This window comes from Dryobates pubescens, chromosome 21 (assembly GCF_014839835.1).
Source record: "Dryobates pubescens isolate bDryPub1 chromosome 21, bDryPub1.pri, whole genome shotgun sequence".
In the NCBI taxonomy this organism is placed as follows: domain Eukaryota; kingdom Metazoa; phylum Chordata; class Aves; order Piciformes; family Picidae; genus Dryobates; species Dryobates pubescens.
The window spans coordinates 13,669,929-13,688,389 of NC_071632.1; the positions used below are offsets into that span (position 1 = coordinate 13,669,929).

General features: G+C 38.5%; 1 protein-coding gene across 6 annotated transcripts in view; it reads right to left on the minus strand.

Annotated features, from left to right (window-relative positions):
- Positions 1–18,461, minus strand: part of RBM33 (RNA binding motif protein 33) — an 84,916-nt gene that overhangs the window by 45,211 nt on the left and 21,244 nt on the right. For 5 of the 6 annotated variants that reach the window (XM_054171495.1, XM_054171493.1, XM_054171492.1 and 2 more), the window contains exons 7-10: positions 13,648–13,819; positions 8,667–8,872; positions 6,547–6,880; positions 2,170–2,228 (exon numbers count right to left, since the gene is read on the minus strand). In XM_054171495.1, the coding sequence (XP_054027470.1) occupies positions 2,170–2,228; positions 6,547–6,880; positions 8,667–8,872; positions 13,648–13,819 (771 nt within the window). The remainder of the gene's footprint in view (positions 1–2,169; positions 2,229–6,546; positions 6,881–8,666; positions 8,873–13,647; positions 13,820–18,461) is intronic. The other variant, XM_054171494.1, reaches the window with a different exon arrangement.

Genomic DNA, 18,461 nt, shown 5'->3' on the forward strand with positions numbered 1-18,461 from the left:
ACATCTTTGATCTTTTTCAAATGGCGTGTCAAAGTTGTCTAACCACTGCTATATTGCTGTAAGTCAACAGATATACATAAACAAGTGAATTATAATGGTACTATGGCGTCTGACAAGTAATAGAGCAAAAAAAGGTAGTTCTGCAAGATGAAACGTTAGTCAGAAAGTAAATTTGTCTTCAACTCCAGAGCTAACACACTACATTTAATAAAACAAACATGAGGTATGTACACAGTGACACTTAATTCCTAATCCTAATATGACTGATAACCTGTGCAAAATTTATAAAGTACTTCATAAGGGAAGTCCATGCTATGCCCCTTTTATAACTCACTGAGTCATGGAGAGATTAAGTAACTTTCTCAGGGTCGTACCACAGTATCACCAAGGTTGGAAGAGACCTCAAAGATCATCAAGTCCAACCTATCGCCACAGACCTCATGACTAGACTGTGGCACCAAGTGCCATATATCAGGATACTAACTGAAGTAGAAAAAAGAAATCACACTACTGGATCCTCTTAGTTAGGGTAGCCCTCCTCCTCTCTCTATAAAAAGAATTCCACCCTTTGCTAGCGCGTTGCTTACATAAAAAGGCAGCAAGCCGGCAAGTACTTTGTACTTTGCTCCAGGCAAAGAGAGCAAATGTCCTACCAAAAATGTTTCATCCCTTTTATTCACTTTTTATAAAATGTTGCATACAGTATTAGCTGGGTTTCCACTACTTCTCAACTTGCAAAACCAAAAGTGAACAGAATGAAAATCTAATTTCACAGTCAATTTTAAAAAAAAAACAACCATATTTTCCAATTTTTCCACACTGATGTAAACACACTTCAAAGATGGCAATTACAATGCCTCCACAGTTATTCCTTACCCTCCAGTTTCTTTTCCATCCCAAGTTACATTTATGGGTAAAACAACTTCATGCCAAAGAAAGCAGGTGCAAGATACTTGTGTCCATAAAACCCAATCACAGTTACTTTTAAAAAGGCTTGTAAGGGCTCCACACAATACTAAGGATTGCTGAAAAACTCGGCAATGTTTTTACGCAGAAAAATGTCTCCACTTAAAGAGTTGATGCTGAAGATATATATAACATGAATTTACTTAATGAAACTACTGTGGGTTTCTGCTTAACATTCTCCTGTTTCACAGAAGAACTACAGCAATTTTGAACCTCAGTTACTGTACGAAATCTGGGCATCAATTCCTCAGCTCCACGTCCCATACGGGAAACGTCCTGCGTCAAACACAACCAGGTATGCACACGGCAATCAAAAGTCTCAGCAGGTTTCTGAAATCTGCTTCTTTCAAATACATCTAATCTCTATGCACGTAATTTACTGTGTGATACCACACAGATGTTCACAAAAATCCACTTTCCTCCTTCCATACTGCACACATTAATTAGCAGGGGACTATTTTTGTGTGCCTTGTGCATTTGTGTCTTGAGTTGGAAATGTTTAATGCGGTGGCGCATACATTGCGTTTGCCGATTTTGATACTCTGCTGTCCTAAACTTTTAGTTCAAGTGGTTTGCAAATTGTGAAATGATGAGAAAAGGTCTAGAAGCATGCTCTCTCTCCATTCAATGAATTAATAAGAAAAAAATTTTTTTAAATCAAGTGAATTAGCAGAGTGAAGCAGCTAAGTGTCTTGTTTGTTTGAGAAGTTAGAAACAAGAGAACGCAAGGTCATGCAATGGCATTCCCTTTTTTTTATACAAAAAAAACCATAAGGGCATTTAAATGCCTGAGGCAATGATAAAAATGACTGCTGAATTTCACAATAAATATATATTACTGCTTTTTAAGCTTAGGGATTATTTAAAATAGCCTTTTACTATATCAAATAAAATAAGGATTCTATTTATACAGAAAGTCAAGTAATAAAATGAAGCCCATATTCCTTAAGACAAGATGCATTCATGCCTCTCCCACTGGAGAGACTGTTTCAACAATTTTACAGTTAAACAGAATTAATTCTACTCTCAAAAATCCATTGACCTTAAGCTTTTAACAAACATTTTCAACTGCAGAGTGTATTGTCAATATTTACAAATCCTTAAAATTATATTTCACTAGAACAGCTTTTATTTGCTATATTAATATTTCCTTGCAAATGTATGCTTATCCATATCAGAGAAGAAGAAACAGCTGCTACTCACAGGAAATCTCTGGGGTCCTACAGCAGGTCTTGGCTGGGCTGGAACTGGCAGCAAGGGCACTGAAACAAGAAGCACCTTTTAACACCATTTGTTTTACCTAACAGTTGTTGCTGTTCTTTCCAAAAGCAGTTGCAGTGAGAAGCCATGATTAAAATCTGTGTTTACCCTCACATGCCACAGTTCCTACAATTAACTTTAAGCAACCATTCCCTCCCCTGCAAAGTGCAACAGGGCAAATGGGATTCTCCTATTTAATTTACATAATTTAATTCTGCATTTTCCAGAATTAAATTGCTCCTTGTTGGAGAAAGGAAAACTAGAATACTTACTCAGCCAAAGACATCTCTTAGACAAAGCTGACAGAGTCTCTAATAGTGATTTTAGAATAGAATTGGGGCTGTTCAGTCTGGAGAAGAGAAGGCTCCGAAGTGACCTTATTGTGGCCTTCCAGTATCTGAAGGGGGCCTACAAGAAGGCTGGGGAGGGACTTCTCAGTATATCAGGTAGTGATAGGACTAGGGGGAATGGAATGAAGCTGGAGGTGAGGAGGAAGTTCTTCACTATGAGAGTGGTGAAGCCCTGGAATGGGTTGTTCAGGAAGGTGGTTGGGGCACCGTCCCTGGAGGTGTTTAAGACCAGGCTGGATGAGGCTCTGGCCAGCCTGATCTATTGTGGGGTGTACCTGCCCATGGCAGCGGGGTTGGAACTAGATGATCCTTGTGGTCCCTTCCAACTCAGACTGAAACTATGATACTATACCATGATTTTATGTTTCAAATAGAAGAATACATGATTAATCTGCCTTCACAGCTTCACACCCCTCAAGACTTCCCAAGTTTCTCCCACTCTCACTACTAACTTCCCATGACAAGCATGAGCATGAGACTATCTGGTATAAATCACTGCCCACAGGAGGGTAAAACGAGGCAGTGGAAATTAACAGCAGGCAAAAACTAGTCAATGGCCTTGCCACCATAATGGTATATGCAACTCTGATCACAGCTTGTGCTATCACAGAACTGCTGATCTCAGATGAAAGACTATTACTTTAACTAAAGAGACACCAAGAATAATTAAGAGGATCCTTTCAAGAAAGACAGCATCCAAAAATAGCGTTTCAGGGAGATTAGCTTGGATGACTTATCCATACAACTGTTTTTCAAAAGACCAGTCACAAAAAAGTATTACCCAAAATACTCAGTATTTTGGCACAATGCATAAAGCACCTATAGCTGGATCACCCTGGGGACAGACTCTGTGTTTCAATCCCCAGTAGAAAGTATAGTGACAGCTTTTCTATTTTTCAGTACACTTTTTATTTCCTTTCCAAGTTGTCTAAGTGGTTAAAAGTACAAATGCTTCAATGTTAAATAAAAGGCTTAGAGAAATAGCACTGAGTGGGTTTCAAATAGCACTGAATGTGTTTGTTCATTTACTAAAAAAATTCAGTAAGGTTATTTTTCTTCAGTTTGGTTCTAGCACTCTTGAAAATGATAGGAAAACATTTTCCACAGTATTAAACATTAACTGTGTAGACAACTACTGTATTACATTTTGGGTGCCTTAAAAATTACTTTTTCCATGGTAACTGAGGCAGAAGAATTAATGCATTATTGGTTATTTTTAGTTCGTGTCCATGTCTGGCTTCTATCCACTTTTGTTAAGTACTTGTGCTTTACTAGTTCAGGGACTGATGGGGTAAACTAACTGCACCAGTCTTTCAGCACTGAAGGACTACATGCAAACTTTATATCAGGTTACAGGAGAAAATTAAATAGTCTCATCTTGGCTTCTAATGAACATCTGTCAATATCAAACAGCCACAGCCACCTGGAAAAAATTGACAGGGTGCTTTTGACAGGCCTAGGACTAAAATAGCTCAGGCATTACAGGTCACAGAGGCACAGAGAAAAATTGCACAGGGTGGGAAGTGTAGAGAAATGTCAACTGAACAGGGCATTTGTGCCTATTTCAGTATCCTGCCTCTGGCAGTAGCATATAAGATATATATTTATTTTAAGCAAATGAATATAATACTCATGAAAGATGGTGGTTCAAACTCTGTGCCCTTTCAATCCTTGGACCCTTGCTGAAGCAGCAAAGAAGTCTCAAATTAGTATTCATTTTCCTGATGTCAAATATTCCAGAAGTTTAAACAGCATGTTTCAAAAACAATACAGCTACCTTGTTACGCAGTTTTAAGAAGATCAAATTGCTTGTGTCTGTAAATTCCAATGCTATGCCTGAAAAGATGCAGAAGTAATTCCTGTATTGATTATTTAGGAGAATTATAATGATTTTTTTCCCAAGACAGCCAACAATTTATAAGAGGTAAATGGCATACTGATCTACCAAGCAGCCATAAACTGCTCACTAGTTTATGTCAGTTTTGGCAGCACCACAGCATCCTTGCAGGGCATCATCAAGAACATGAAGTCAATCTGTCTTTCATACCTCCTGATACCCTGAAACAAATGATGCTGTATGGCAAATATCCAGTGACTGGTCTGGATCTAGACTGCCTTTGTGGATCTCAAGTAGATGAACTACATTGAGGAGAACTTTTTAAAGGAAGTTTAGAACAGCTCTCACTATGCTGGAATCTCTATCATTTGCCTGCAGTGACTGCTTAAAAATTCATCTTAATATGCAAATGCCATTGAAGATTTTAGAATTATGCTCATCTCCCTGAAGACTACTAATTTCTTACACATTTTCATTAGATGTGCAAATGTATACTTTCATCTAACATAATTGTACTGCTGCAAACTAGAAGACTGAGATGTCCACTACTCTCAGCCACTGCAGAAGTCACACCTTCGCATACATGCTCTTTAATCAAGAAGATTAAAATTCTACAGATTGCATTGAAGGGGGAGCTGCACAGCTATTAGCAAAAATACTTATTCATCTTGTCAAGGATTTTTTTCAATAAAATGGATAGCACAGGGCCATTTCATATGAACAAACTGCCATCAACAAAGATCTGATCTTCCTCATTGAGATACAGTTCTTACACTGTTCAAAAATGGATCACTCATTCTCTTGGGCTGCACATTCTGACAGGATGCCCTGTCATAGATGCAGTGGTAAGGCTGAAGCAAGCCTGAAGCCATGTAATGTGAAAGAAACCTCAGATGAAAGAAAAAGATACACTGGTATACTTTTGACATTAGGCAAAAACAAAAATCCTCAGTAGCCACTGCTGGCATAGGGAAGACACTTGTTAACCTAGAGACAGAGGATTTCTTGACTGTTTCACAGGGACAGAGGAGAAGCATCTGGAATAGTCTAAGACCAATTTTTGTCATTCATAAAACAAATGTGTTGCTTCAGAAGTGTTAGGAAAAGGCACAGAAAGCATAAATCCAAGACTAAAGGACCTTTCAGACTGTTTCCAGATAATCTGTCCAGATGCATAATTTGGTGGGAAGCACCGATTTTACTAGGCAGGAGAAAGCACAACAATCTGTACATCACAGCTACTATGAAGCCATCTGTGAGGCCAAAAGCATCTCAAACAGCTGACAACACCCTACACCCAAACTCCTACTTTTCATTGGTCAAATAAATGAAGCAAAGACAGCACTAGCTTGGAGTTCTGCTGATTTGAAGGGGAGGTGGGGAAATACAGAAAACCTAACAGTAAAGACGTGTATTTCTTTAGTCCAAACAGAATCACAAATCGCAGATATGTACTACCTTTCTTTTTATCTTCTTAGGGATGAAATACTTCCTAAATAAGCAACAATGTTAATGGCTCTGCTGAGAGCTGCCCATAGAAGAGTAGCCCAAAGAGTGCTTCTGTTAAGGTATGGGCAATGAAAACAAAATTATTTGCAGGCTGCAAATCAGTCACAAATGTGGCACTGAAAGGAGAACTGAGGGCATGTATCTTGTCAAATAAGGATAGCAGCTGGTACTTCTTACATAGCAATTACAGTGCAAGAAGTGCCTCATCATGCTCTCACTGAAATAGGTGGGTGGTCATTCTGTGAATGCTTGGCTGAAGCTGGAATGATGTAGGAAATAAGCTGCAGTGCCTACCTAATTTTGAAAATTGACATTTGCTACAGTTAAAAAGCACACTCTCTTTTCAGTTTTCATTTTTAATGCTCTTTGCAGGCTTCACAGTAGAGTAACAAAAATGCTAAAGAATTTGAAATGGCTTCACTATTTCAGCTGGCCACAGTCCAACAACATTACGTCTTACTTCAGGCAAACCATCTGATTCAAGCTTAAGGTGGGGGGTTGGGGGGGGAGCGGGGAAATCAGCCTGAAGCATATTTCCATGACAAGATCAACAAACAAGTTGCATCTCTGGCAAAGAATAAGGAGTCATGCTCACATGACTGGGAAGGTGTTCAGAAAGCTCACCTTGTACAGGTGTCACTACTGTCCCCTTAAAATGCGGATTTATGTGTATGTTCTTCGGTTGTTGAGGTGTCACTGGAGGGGGAGTCATCATTATTCTAGGTGTTTCAATCTGAGGGGGCATATGTAGCCCTGGAGGAGGAGAAGAATGATGCTGATGCTGCAAAGGAAGCAGAGATTGTAACTGTTGCTGCTGCTGCTGTTGCTGCTGCTGCTGCTGCTGTTGCTGCTGCTGTTGTTGTTGTTGTTGCTGCTGCTGCTGCTGCTGCTGTTGGTGCTGCTGGAACAGACTCCTAACAGGTTGCTGGTGTGTTGGAATTAACCTCTGTGAATGAGTCTAAAGTCAGACAAAAGAATAGAGTCAATAGCCTTTAAAATTAAAGCATCCTAACAAAAACTAGCACAACACCAAGACACTTACGGAGAACAATTAAAACCAAATATGAACAAAAATCTTTTTCCTCATATTATCAATTGGAACTGTTAAGAACCATCAGCACAAGAAAGCAAAGAAACAGCTGAAGAACATTCATGTAAAGAAGAGAATGGTGAAGAACAAGCACACAGAGAATACAGATATTAACTAACTTATTTTTAACACTGAAACCATCTAGTTTCATGCCACTGGAAACTCTCATCAACTGCGGTTAAGATATAATATGATGATCACTAGAAATCCGAGTCCCAGTATCAAAACAAATCAACTTTTGTTTCACATGTAGAAGAGACTCTGAAAAAAACAGAGCTAGCAGTAGCAAAAGTCAAAACAAAAATTAGTTTAAGATATCAGTACAGCCCACCTATCCAGGCTGCTTGAAGAAAAAAAATACTTTGAAGATATATTCAAAAGGTACCTTTCTGTGGCATAGAAGAAAGCCTCTTTGCTGCTCAATACACTCCAACACAAATAGCCAAAATCAGTTATAAAATAAATTACAAAGTATTATGTTTCCCTTCAGAGACATTCTTCTGCTTCAGAACTCACTGATACTACACATCAGGCCTAGTCTAGTAACTTTCAAATAGTAGTGCAGGAAGAATCCTGAACAGGCATCCTTTAGTAATAAATAAGGCACTTTTTTTTCAGCAGCCATATACATAAATCAAAGCAGCTACAAAGTATGCAGAAGATGATGTGATGAGCACAAAAATGCTTACAACATTTAATATCAAAATAACTAGCAGACTGCAGCAATACAGAACAAAAAAAAATATTCCACCTTCACTGTTTTAAAAGCATGAAATATTCTACTGCAGGGCTCTCAACCGCTGATATCCACCAACTGCTGCTAGTGACCAGCACCTAGAGTTACTGCTGTTGGAAAAAATCCCCTTTGTTTAATACAGGTGACCTTGTCCTGCAAAGACATACACAGGCTTTGTTCTACAGTCTCAGCTTCCAGTGTATTTTATGACAATTAACAAAAGTAAGTGTGAGCTACTTCTTGATCACACACTTGCTGGGGTGGGTTTTTTTTCAATGGGAAAATTAGCATCTTTTAGTTTGTGATACAAAGCACAGGGTGTAAAGGGGGGTGTGGAAAATCAACAAAAGCAAAGTAATAGAATTAAAGTTCATCTAAAACCCCCAAGATAGTGGTGATTGGAAAACCCCCAATTTATCCAGTGGTGATTGCCTTCCTAGGGTTTTCTTTGCCTCCACAGTAGCAAGTCAGGTAAACATACAGATTTCAGAAGCATCAGCAGAAATAATAGTTTGCCAAAAAAAAACCCAAACTATTTTTAGCCTCAGTTTTAAAACTAAATTACTATTAAGAATGTGGGACTGAACATGTATCCATGTTACATGTAGAGGACTTCTCAAAGGAATTAACTATTCCTCCTTCTTTAGGCACATCAGTAGGTAAGCCTATTGTGAGAGTCGAAATCCAATTCTCATTTGGATGACTTGAGATTCCTCAGGTTGAGGCCAGTAACAGCACTAAACACATACTTTCACAATCACCACATTACACACAGATCGTGCCTAACACTGCCCTAAAACACCAAAAAGTGTATTGCTGGAATATATCTTCCACCTTTGTAAAGATTCATGATTTCAAATGCATCTCTTCATAATTTCCTGAAAACGTGCTCAAAGAATACTGAGGATCATAAGGTACCATTGTTGATGGCTGGGTTGGCAGCAGCGCAGGCCTGTGATCCTTCATTCTTCCCCTATCATTGTCTCTCCTTTGTTCTCCCATTCCATGGCACATAACCGAGCCTCCTCTTCGCCCTCCTCTCCTTGAGCCATAGCGTCCCTGTTTAAGCTGCCTTTCCCTCTCTTCAAATTCAAGTAAGGCTGCCTTCGCTTCTGCAGAAAGCTCTGTTGAGAGAAGAGGGGAAAAATATTTCAGCCAAAGATAGGAAAAACATCATGGAAGGGGGAAAAAAAAAACAAACAACATTGCTGTAACTACAGAAGCACCCCTGCAACTAACAAAATTTGCAGGCACTTTGATCTCCTTTAGGTGGCATGTTAACATTTCATTAAAGACATCTTTTAAGAGGAAAAGCACACTGATACTTGTGTCTATGGCACATGCAAAAAGCAGCAGGTAAATAAACAAACATGAACAAAAACATTCGGCTGTGTGTTTTTTTAAATGCTATTGATGTTTTCCCTATGCTGTAAGAGGAAGCTGTGGCTCCTCACTTTTGTGTTAAACATTTCACTTACCTGAAGAGATGTCAGGCACTACAATGAAACCTCCACTAAACTTTAAAGGCTATGTCGAGTGTTCTGTCTGAACAGATTTTATCTGCCAAACGGTTTTGTACATTGGCCTGTTCCAAAGGAGGACTTTCTGGTCACTGAACTGTTTTTCTTCAGTATGTAACTACTCGATAATTATTCTACTGTATATGATTTAAGAACCGGCTGTAATTTACAAACAATAATTCCAGTTAAGAGAAAGCAGCCTGGAAAATCTGTGCTTAGCTTAAGTCAAAGACATGGCCATTTTTAACACCCACCCAATTCTCATCACAAGTAAACACCAGAGAACAGATGGTACTCAATGAAGACTGCTAAATGTGCTTGAAATCTGGGAGAATATTGAATATATGAAAAGAAAACCAAGCAGTAACACGCCTAGGTAGTCAAATTACTCAAAAACACAGAGAAAATGTACAACAAACTACAAGAAGCACACTGTAACAGTAGGAGCATCACCACTCATGAAGCTTCACTTACTTAAAGGGGATGCATTTTAACCCAAAACATGCAGCTTTGGATTTTCCTATGTGCTGCTCAGATCCCTTATCATCTCTAAAATTGACTTCTATTTCTAGCAGGGCCAGATTAAACTACTGCATAAGAAACACATTCCTGACAAATATATTTTGAATTCATATAAATGGCTCTTTATGAAAGAATTTTCCAGCTAAAAACTCTGCTCTTAAAGGGAGTGGGTACAGGGACCAATTTTCAGGACAGTGTTCTGACATGCTAACATTACACACAGTGGCCATAATATGTGAAGATCAGAATACAAACAATTTGTATCTGGCAGCTGAGACACTACTGTAACGTCTCCACATCACTACCCACCCTTCATCAAGAACACAGAACTGAAGTAGTGAGAAAAACTATTTAAATTTCTTGTGACTCTAATAGTCAAAGCTACTTAAACCACCATCTTAAACATCTTCATAAGTAATCTCAACTAGTCTATGAAGTTGAGGATTGACAGAAGGGCAGAAAAGGGCAAGTGCCATGCATTCGCACTGCAGCAGTTGTTCATACTTGGATACAGAAACTACCTGAATGACCGAACTGCAAAGACTGTGAATTTGCATGTCCTGGTTTTTGGGTGTTCAGCACCTGCAGAAAGCAGGGGCTCTATCCTTTTTCAAAGTTTAGAATTTGCAGACTGTCTAGGAACACAGCAAATATGAAAGAATCCTAGAAGCCCAAGACCTGCCATACAGCTTCCTATTTCATTTCTGTACGTTGGTGCTAAGTTTCTCTACCTCCTTTTCTCTCCCCTCTGACACTGCAATTCGGTGGCATGAAGCCTTAATTTACAACCAAAACAAATACTCTTACAAAATGCTACCTTTGCCCTAGCACCTGTTTCAGTACATTGTAGAGCCCAAGACAATCAGGTGTTACCAGGAATATCTAATAGCATGCTTAGGAAGGGACAAGGAATCACACTCCCTCAAGTCTCAGTACAATACTCAATGTGCACATGGTGGATTTGTGAGGAAAAACAGACAAATGTACTCCTGTCCAAAGCAATCAAAAGACACAACTAAAAAAAATAGAATTGGTTTAACAGGAAAAACAAAGCTCTAATTTCAAGTCTCATTCCTGTTCATACCTGCAGCAAGTTCAGTTTCTCCCCAGGCTTGTTAAAATGTGAAAGGGCTAACACAGGCATTTAGTTGGTTTGCAGGAAAGAGAGACAATTAGCTTTCATATACTTAAGGGAAAAAAATGCTGCCATTACACTGTAAAGCTATAGCTCTCCTGCCTTTAATCAGAGAGGATCCACATCCTGCAGGGCATTCTGGGCACACTGCTAGTTGGATTTTCTTCTTTCCCCCCGCCGCCCCAAGAACAGGGCAAGCAGTGCAATTTTTCTGCCATCTTCCATACTACAACTCTAAACTCAGAAAGGCAATTTGGAAATCAAAGTTCAGTCATTGCAAGAAGTTATCTACCACTGATATTCACTCAAGATGATAAGAAGCTAGTTCTGATTAGATTAGAAGTCGCATGCAAGGAAAGCAATTCTTAATGAACCCAGGAACAGAATTAGGCTTCCTACAAGGCAAGATCATGTCTGAATGTCTCAGCCTCTTGAGCACATATCAAAGGTCACTGAACAGAAACAACTTGAGAAGAATGGGCTGCTCCAAACAAAATTACACACTCATGAGAATACTCTACATTTTTTATCAATTTTTTACCAGCACACACCTATTCTCATCTTGACTGTACTGTTCTTTCACACACAGTTAGTGTAGTGAATCAGCAATTATTTTTCTAGTGTCTCTAAGTGTCAAGATTAATTTCCCTATTGCTGGTAATAAAATGGTTTCAAATGACATCTTTAATCAGCAAGTAAGAATGCACTCCTCCAATAGAGACAAGCTGTCACAAAAGGTCACCAAAATGTGACAGGATGGAAATTACGTTTGTAACTTCAACTGAAATGTTAATTCCTCTTTAAGTGTTTTCTCAACTATGCTCAGATTTTGAAGTAAGGAGATGTAGCTCTGTAATGAAGTTTCATTTTTAAACCAGTAGCATCTGTAAAAATGTGCTCTATAATCTCAAAAGCAAGCAGGTATTTCTAAGCAAGCATGGTTTTTTTTGCTGTTTCACGTGGCAAATTGTTTGGGTTTTTTAACTCAACAAATTAACATGTAAATTCCATCTTAACAAGAGCCATTTCACAAAGATTGCAATTTTGCCAAGGATGAGTTTCAGAAAAGGCTCTTTATTTATAGATTCACCCACATTTGCACCACCATTTCCTTATACCTGAGCACCACATCCCAAATCACTTAAAATCACACTTAAAAGCAAGTCCAATTTAAATCACTATTCTTTTAACAGTCAAGCTCCACTACGTGTTTCTCCTCATTGGCTGGTTTTATCTTTATATTAGAGTCAATTCACAGACGAAAATACTTGCACTGTCATTTACCTAGCAATTATGTGCAGGGATTTAACTGTTCCAGTGCACTTTTGTTCTGAAAATACAGAGTTTTGTAAAGCCACCAGCACTTCTTGTATAGAAAAGGTATTGTCTGCCTGTGGCATGCAGAAATATGGTCTCATGGCTGAAAATACATTTCCAATGCACCTCAGCTAAAATATCCCTTGCCCATATAGACTACTCCATGCATCTAGAGCTCCTGTCAGTTTTAGTCTAATAAGAATCAAATCCATTAAAACAATGCTCATTAAAGGCCTTGGATATTTCAAGTAAGAAGAGCTATTTGCTAACTACAAACAACAGATCTTGATTCAAAACCATCCACTGATACCTCAATCACAGCATGACATGGCCTACATGAATACCATTGTGAAAGTCTGGTTCTGTCTCTGCAGCTGACTCGTTATTGCTCATGAACAAGTCCTCTTAGCTGCAACACCTTTGTTACAGAGTTAAGGTTTATAAGGTAAAAGCTAATTAGTAGACTATGTAACTCCTTAGAACTTGCATCCTTTGCAAAGCAAGGCTTTTAAGGCAAGTGGACAACTTCTGGCAATCTGGGGATGCGCTCCGGGAATGCAATTCCAAAATGCCTTGGTTGTCCCAAGAGGAAGCAACTTCTGGAGATCATCTAGTCCAACCTCCCTGACAAAGCAGATTAACCTAGAGCAGGCCACACAGGAATGTGTCAAGAGGGGTTTGAAAGACTCCAGAGAAGGAGACCCAGTGTGATTTTATTTAGACTAAGCAGCAGCAAGAAACTTGCAAATCTACTGCTTCCTCTTGACTAGCAATGGCAAATTCATTAAGTTCATGGAACAGTGTTCCTAGAAACAAATACACTTGTGTTATGCTACTCAAATGCAAAGAAAATCTACTTTTCTAGACTCTGCCTAATGAACCATGGTGATACAAGAGATCCAGTTTGCTCCATGCTAGAAAAGCTGAACCCAGAAAACAAGGGTTTCCGTATTTTTCTATCATACTCCCCAGCAAGCTACAATTTGTCTAAGACAATTCAACAGGAGGAATGCAAGAGGTTCACAGCACACTTATGTTCCTGAGGGGATTACTGCAAACATCGAGGTATTTCACAGGAGAGCACAAGTAACAAGATTTGTCTTGTCAAATGAAAATTTTCCAAGGATAGAAGGCCAAAGGAATTCCTTACAATATATTCCACCACAATACACAGTGAAGCACAGATGAGATCGCTGCTGATTGAAAGCAGGAAGGCTTTCAAAGACACCACAAAAGTCTACTTGAACACCTGTGCTGTTTTTCAAAACATGATACACAGGCCAGTCTAAGTTAGAAGGCAACTGTTCTTTTACCATTAAACTCTTTCCTAAAATTTCTGGCAAGACCCTCTCTTACTTTATTTTCTTAGAACTCTTCAAAATAGTCCACTGGTACAAAACCTCACCCAAAGTTTCTGGAATGTTCCTCCTCTCTCTTGTCACATCTGAGAGCCTAATTATGGTTCCTTCTTTCCGTTCAGTTTTGAAACGTAATCGGCCAGACTCTTCATCATCATCCTCCTCTTCATCAGATTCTTCTTTAGTTTCTTCTTGAAGTTCCAGAGATTCAATAGCTGCCTGAATAACAAAATACAGGAGATGAGCAAACTGAAAAATCATTCTTGTGATCAGTGAGTGTCAAAAGACAAAACTTTCTTGAAGCTTTGTATAAATTATGCTAGCATTATACATTCTTCTCATAACTAACTCAGGGAACATTTATGAGCACGGGATTTTTTTTTATTATGAAGACATTAATTATATCATTAATTACATAGAAACAGCTATTGATAAAAATCTAGCATTTAAGGGAATATGGAAACTTTTTCCACACAGAGAAACATTTTATCACGGAATTGGCCAAAATGCAAACCTAGGATACTACCAGATTCAAGCAATACAAACGCTAACCACAAAACAACAAAACCCAGACAACCTTAGATGTCCATTTTATTCCTCTGGGAATAAGTTGCACTTGTCTGTTTGTTTTTTTTTTTTTACTCCATGAATATTTCCCAGTTTATAGTCAGCAACTGATGAAGGGAACAGAGAACAGGATTAGATAGAATCTGAATATACTAAAATTTGTATGCTACTCCCTTGTCCTCATTTACCTTCCAGTTCTCTGTGTAACAGAGGACATTTACATAGATGAAACAATGTCCCAAATGAAAATGGATCCCTCTCCTTAAAAAAAATGAAAGAGGGGAGAAAAAAAAAATCAATTTCATTTCCCTGTGCTGGATAATAAAATTAATGTTCAGGACATTACACAAGTTATATTTGCTTTCTAGAGTTGAATATTAGCAGAGTTTTAATAAAGTACAATTTTCCATAAAGTATTGGCTTGCTGGGTACTTGGTTATTTCTTGTGCAAGTCTACTTGCTCATTTCTTAGAGCCAGCACATGTATTTTAATTCCTTGCAAAGCCTCTGAACATCAGAACTTTTGATGACTTTTGTTAAAAAAAAGGGGCAATATAACATGCAAAAAACCAGTTTTGTCTTCTAATTAACCATATTGGTGCAGTAACCCAAAGAAAAAAGGTACAGCAAATGTGTCAGTCAGGTGGACAGATACTAAGCCACACACCATAAAGAACTCATGGCAAAATGATGCAAGTCATTGCAATTTTTCTTTTCAAGGAGCCCAACTTCATCCAAAACCAAAAGGAAACATGGGAAGCAAGATCAGAGACAGGATCTGGCAAGACAGTTTCTATTATAAAAGACAGCGCATCACATGAAATTAAGCTCAAAGCTATTCCAAATTTGGTCTGCTGAATAAATGATCTGTATACTTATTTACTGAGCTTTAATGGGCTATGGATCTCAAGTTATTTTCATTCTACCACCTTCATATCTCAGAATGTGTTTTATCTATTCCAGGCAAATATTCAAGCACCACATTTCCTGATCTCACAAAAATGCTTTAAGATACAGATAAGACAGCCACCAAAGTTTACAAAAAGCTTTAAGGCCTCTAAAAAAATATTTACAGTTATACAATAACTTTATCATATCAGAAGATGTAGCTAAAAGCAGAGGAAGACAAAACAAGAAAAAGAAAAAAAAGGAGAAAATACATTCTTTAAGACTGAAAGAAATCCAAACCTCAAAAGCAAACCTGAATTGAGCACAACTGGTGTGATTAACATACCCATGTATAATCAAGGCACCTCTGAGGACAGACAGTTGAGACTCATGGAACAGAGGAGGGATGTTAACAAGGAAAGAGATACTCAAGTAGTGTAACAAAAACAAACAAAAGCAAGGAAGAAAGACAGGTTTCAATGTTTTACTTTCAAGAGAGATGACTCCCAAAAGAGAAAGGACTAGCAATCTTTATGTTACATCTACCATTTTTAAATATCAAACTCTAAGTTTACTGTTTCAATGCTTGTCTTCAAAAACTTTCCCTTCAGGATCAAGATCTGGAAGTCAGAACTGGAGTTCTGACACACTCACTACATTGAGCATCCTGCTTTACTTTAGAGAGCCTAAATCCCAGACACATCCACTCTTTATGTGCATGCCCCTTAACAGCTACCTTGAAATTCCAGCTTTTATTCAAAGTCATGTAATCTCAACTGTGACTGCAAAACTCAGTTGCGCAAGGCTATATGTGTAGCTTAGGCTGTGGAATCAAGACCAGAATGGTTAAAGCAGTCTGCACTGTCCTGAGAAAAAGTGCAATGCTTTAATTAAATGCTACAGAAAATATTTGTGGAAACTATTGCCTTTTGATAATTATGCATTCTGGAAGAAAAAAAATTTATTCTGAAAATAAATCAATCAATAAATACATGCAAGTTGTAACAGATGAGACCACTATTTTCCCGTGCAACAATAAAAAACATTGTTCAAAACTTTTCTAGCCCAGCACTGTTCTATCCTTAGTCACATCAATTCTATATTCTTCTGAGCCTAAATCACTCCAATATAATGCTTATGCCATCTATTAACAAACAGCCATACAAGTGTTAAACATTAAAGACAAAAGTCCTAAAAACTAATGAAAAAGCAGGCACCAAGGCACAGCAGTGCTCAAGAAGGCTGACTCACCCATGTCCAGGTCAGATTACATGTAGTATTGAGGGATTTATATTAGTTGTGATTGAGATGTAAACAAGTCTGACAGTCAACCTTACATTCTCTCCATATAGCGGCAGGACAGGTTATCTGAGCTGCTGCAGAAGGATACACCCTTCCCCTGCAACCTGTTCAACAGCTGTACTGGGCAAGACTTCTTTAGATCACCTTCTCCCAACTTCCAGTCTAGCAGGATGAGCTCTTTTGCCAAAATTACAGTATACAAATGGATTCTATGTTTCAAATTCTAGTATTTACAGGATCCTATTTAATATTTGCTAATCATGAATATCTTTGCATATACATCAACAGCCCTTGAACAGCCACTTGAGGTCACATGAATGGACTAGCCAGCCAAGGCTTCTTCGCAGCACTCCTCAAAGAGAGATTAACATTATGGCACCATGCACAAAGCTACCAAAGAGCTCTGCTGACCCTTCCTTTAAAAGAAAAATAATGACCTTTCTTGTACCACAAGGTCAGAGTTTTCTGCCATCCTCATTAAATCATTATGCCTTTAAGTCCCAACCACTGACCAGACCTCCCCGCACTTGGTTACAATCTGCTTTAGAGAATGAGTTGAGTGCTCCTGCACAGAACAGCTTAGCACACAGCTGCAGGATTGTTAACAGAGCCCAAGGAAAGCAGGAGAAAACACTACTCAGCACAATAAACACTGATCTTAGCACAAGATCTTCCTAAACATAAGACTGGCAAGTGCTCTGGAGAGCTTTATCTCAACGCACTAAGAGGTACAAAACAGGTAACTCATGAAAAGGGCACGTAAGATTCCTTCCACATGAAACATTACAAAGGTGAACCAAAAGAACTTTTATAACTAGCTAGACAATAAGCAGCGGTGCCTTCTACCAGAGCCTAATGTTAAAACAGCAGCAATTGCTCAGTCCTAAGGGATCTTGATCCCCCACAGAGAAGAGGTAAGAGGATGTTATGCCAATTCCAAAGGCACTTCCACTTCACAGATAAAAAAAACAAAAAACAAATAAAAGGGAGAATAAGAAACAAACCAAAGCGCTTCTTGGATGTTTTTCTTTGCATTGTTTTCACCTCATTCTCCTCTAGGCTGACAGGTAGTGTCTTCAGATTTGAACAAAAGAACTAAAACACTAAGTTTAGGCTAGACAGAGATGGAACAATTCAGCAGACAGACACACTGGTCTTTTGTTTTTTTCCCCTAGGTCTGCACTCTAGCATAAGAAAAGCACTTCTTCATGAATTTTATTTTGTTTTTTAATTAAAATACTCATAATTTATCAGCATAACCCAAAACATGGTTTAAATTTATGCAATGAGAAACTCCCTATCAAAGGCTTCACAGCAGATTAGTTCTAAAATAAAACAAAGAAATTAAGACATTCTTATTTCAGGAGGTTACATATTTATGAACATTTCACAGAAATAATTAATGATACTATTCCTCTAAAAATATTTAGGACATGGTAACTGATGCAACTGACAGGTTTACCATATCTATTTGCTGCTGCAACTTCTGGCTACTGGGGTTTGCTTTCTATCTTAGGAAAGCAAAAATATTTTATGAAGCAGTGCTACATTTTCAAAGGAAGCTCCACAAAGAGCATTATTTATTCAAAATCCAAGTTCTAAGCATTGCTTCAAATTAAACATCAAGTGAAAAAGTATGTCTTGAACTGATGTGGCCAAGGACAAACTTTTCCTGTCTCTTCCACACTCATCCCACCTGAGTGCCACTCTTAGGAGGTGTCTCACTTCCCTTATTCACCAGCTTTCTCCTGCTATGTTCCAGTTCCCCCAGCAGTTGTCATCTCTTGGTTTACAAAATTTCTTCGTGCAAATAATGAGAGGCTTAATTTGGTGTTAATGTGGAAATCGCTTAAAACACAACACCACCAAACCCTTTATCGGCTCACTCTCAGTTATTTGGATTCCAAATTTTAACGAAGAAATACAGTACCAGAACAAGAGGACACAGTCTCAGGCTGCGCCAGGGGAGATACAGGCTGGATGTTAGAAAAAAGTTCTATACAGAAAGAGTGATTGCACATTGGAATGGGCTGCCTGGGGAGGTGGTGGAGTCACCATCACTGGAGGTTTTTAGGAGAAGACTTGACGGGGTACTTGGTGCTGT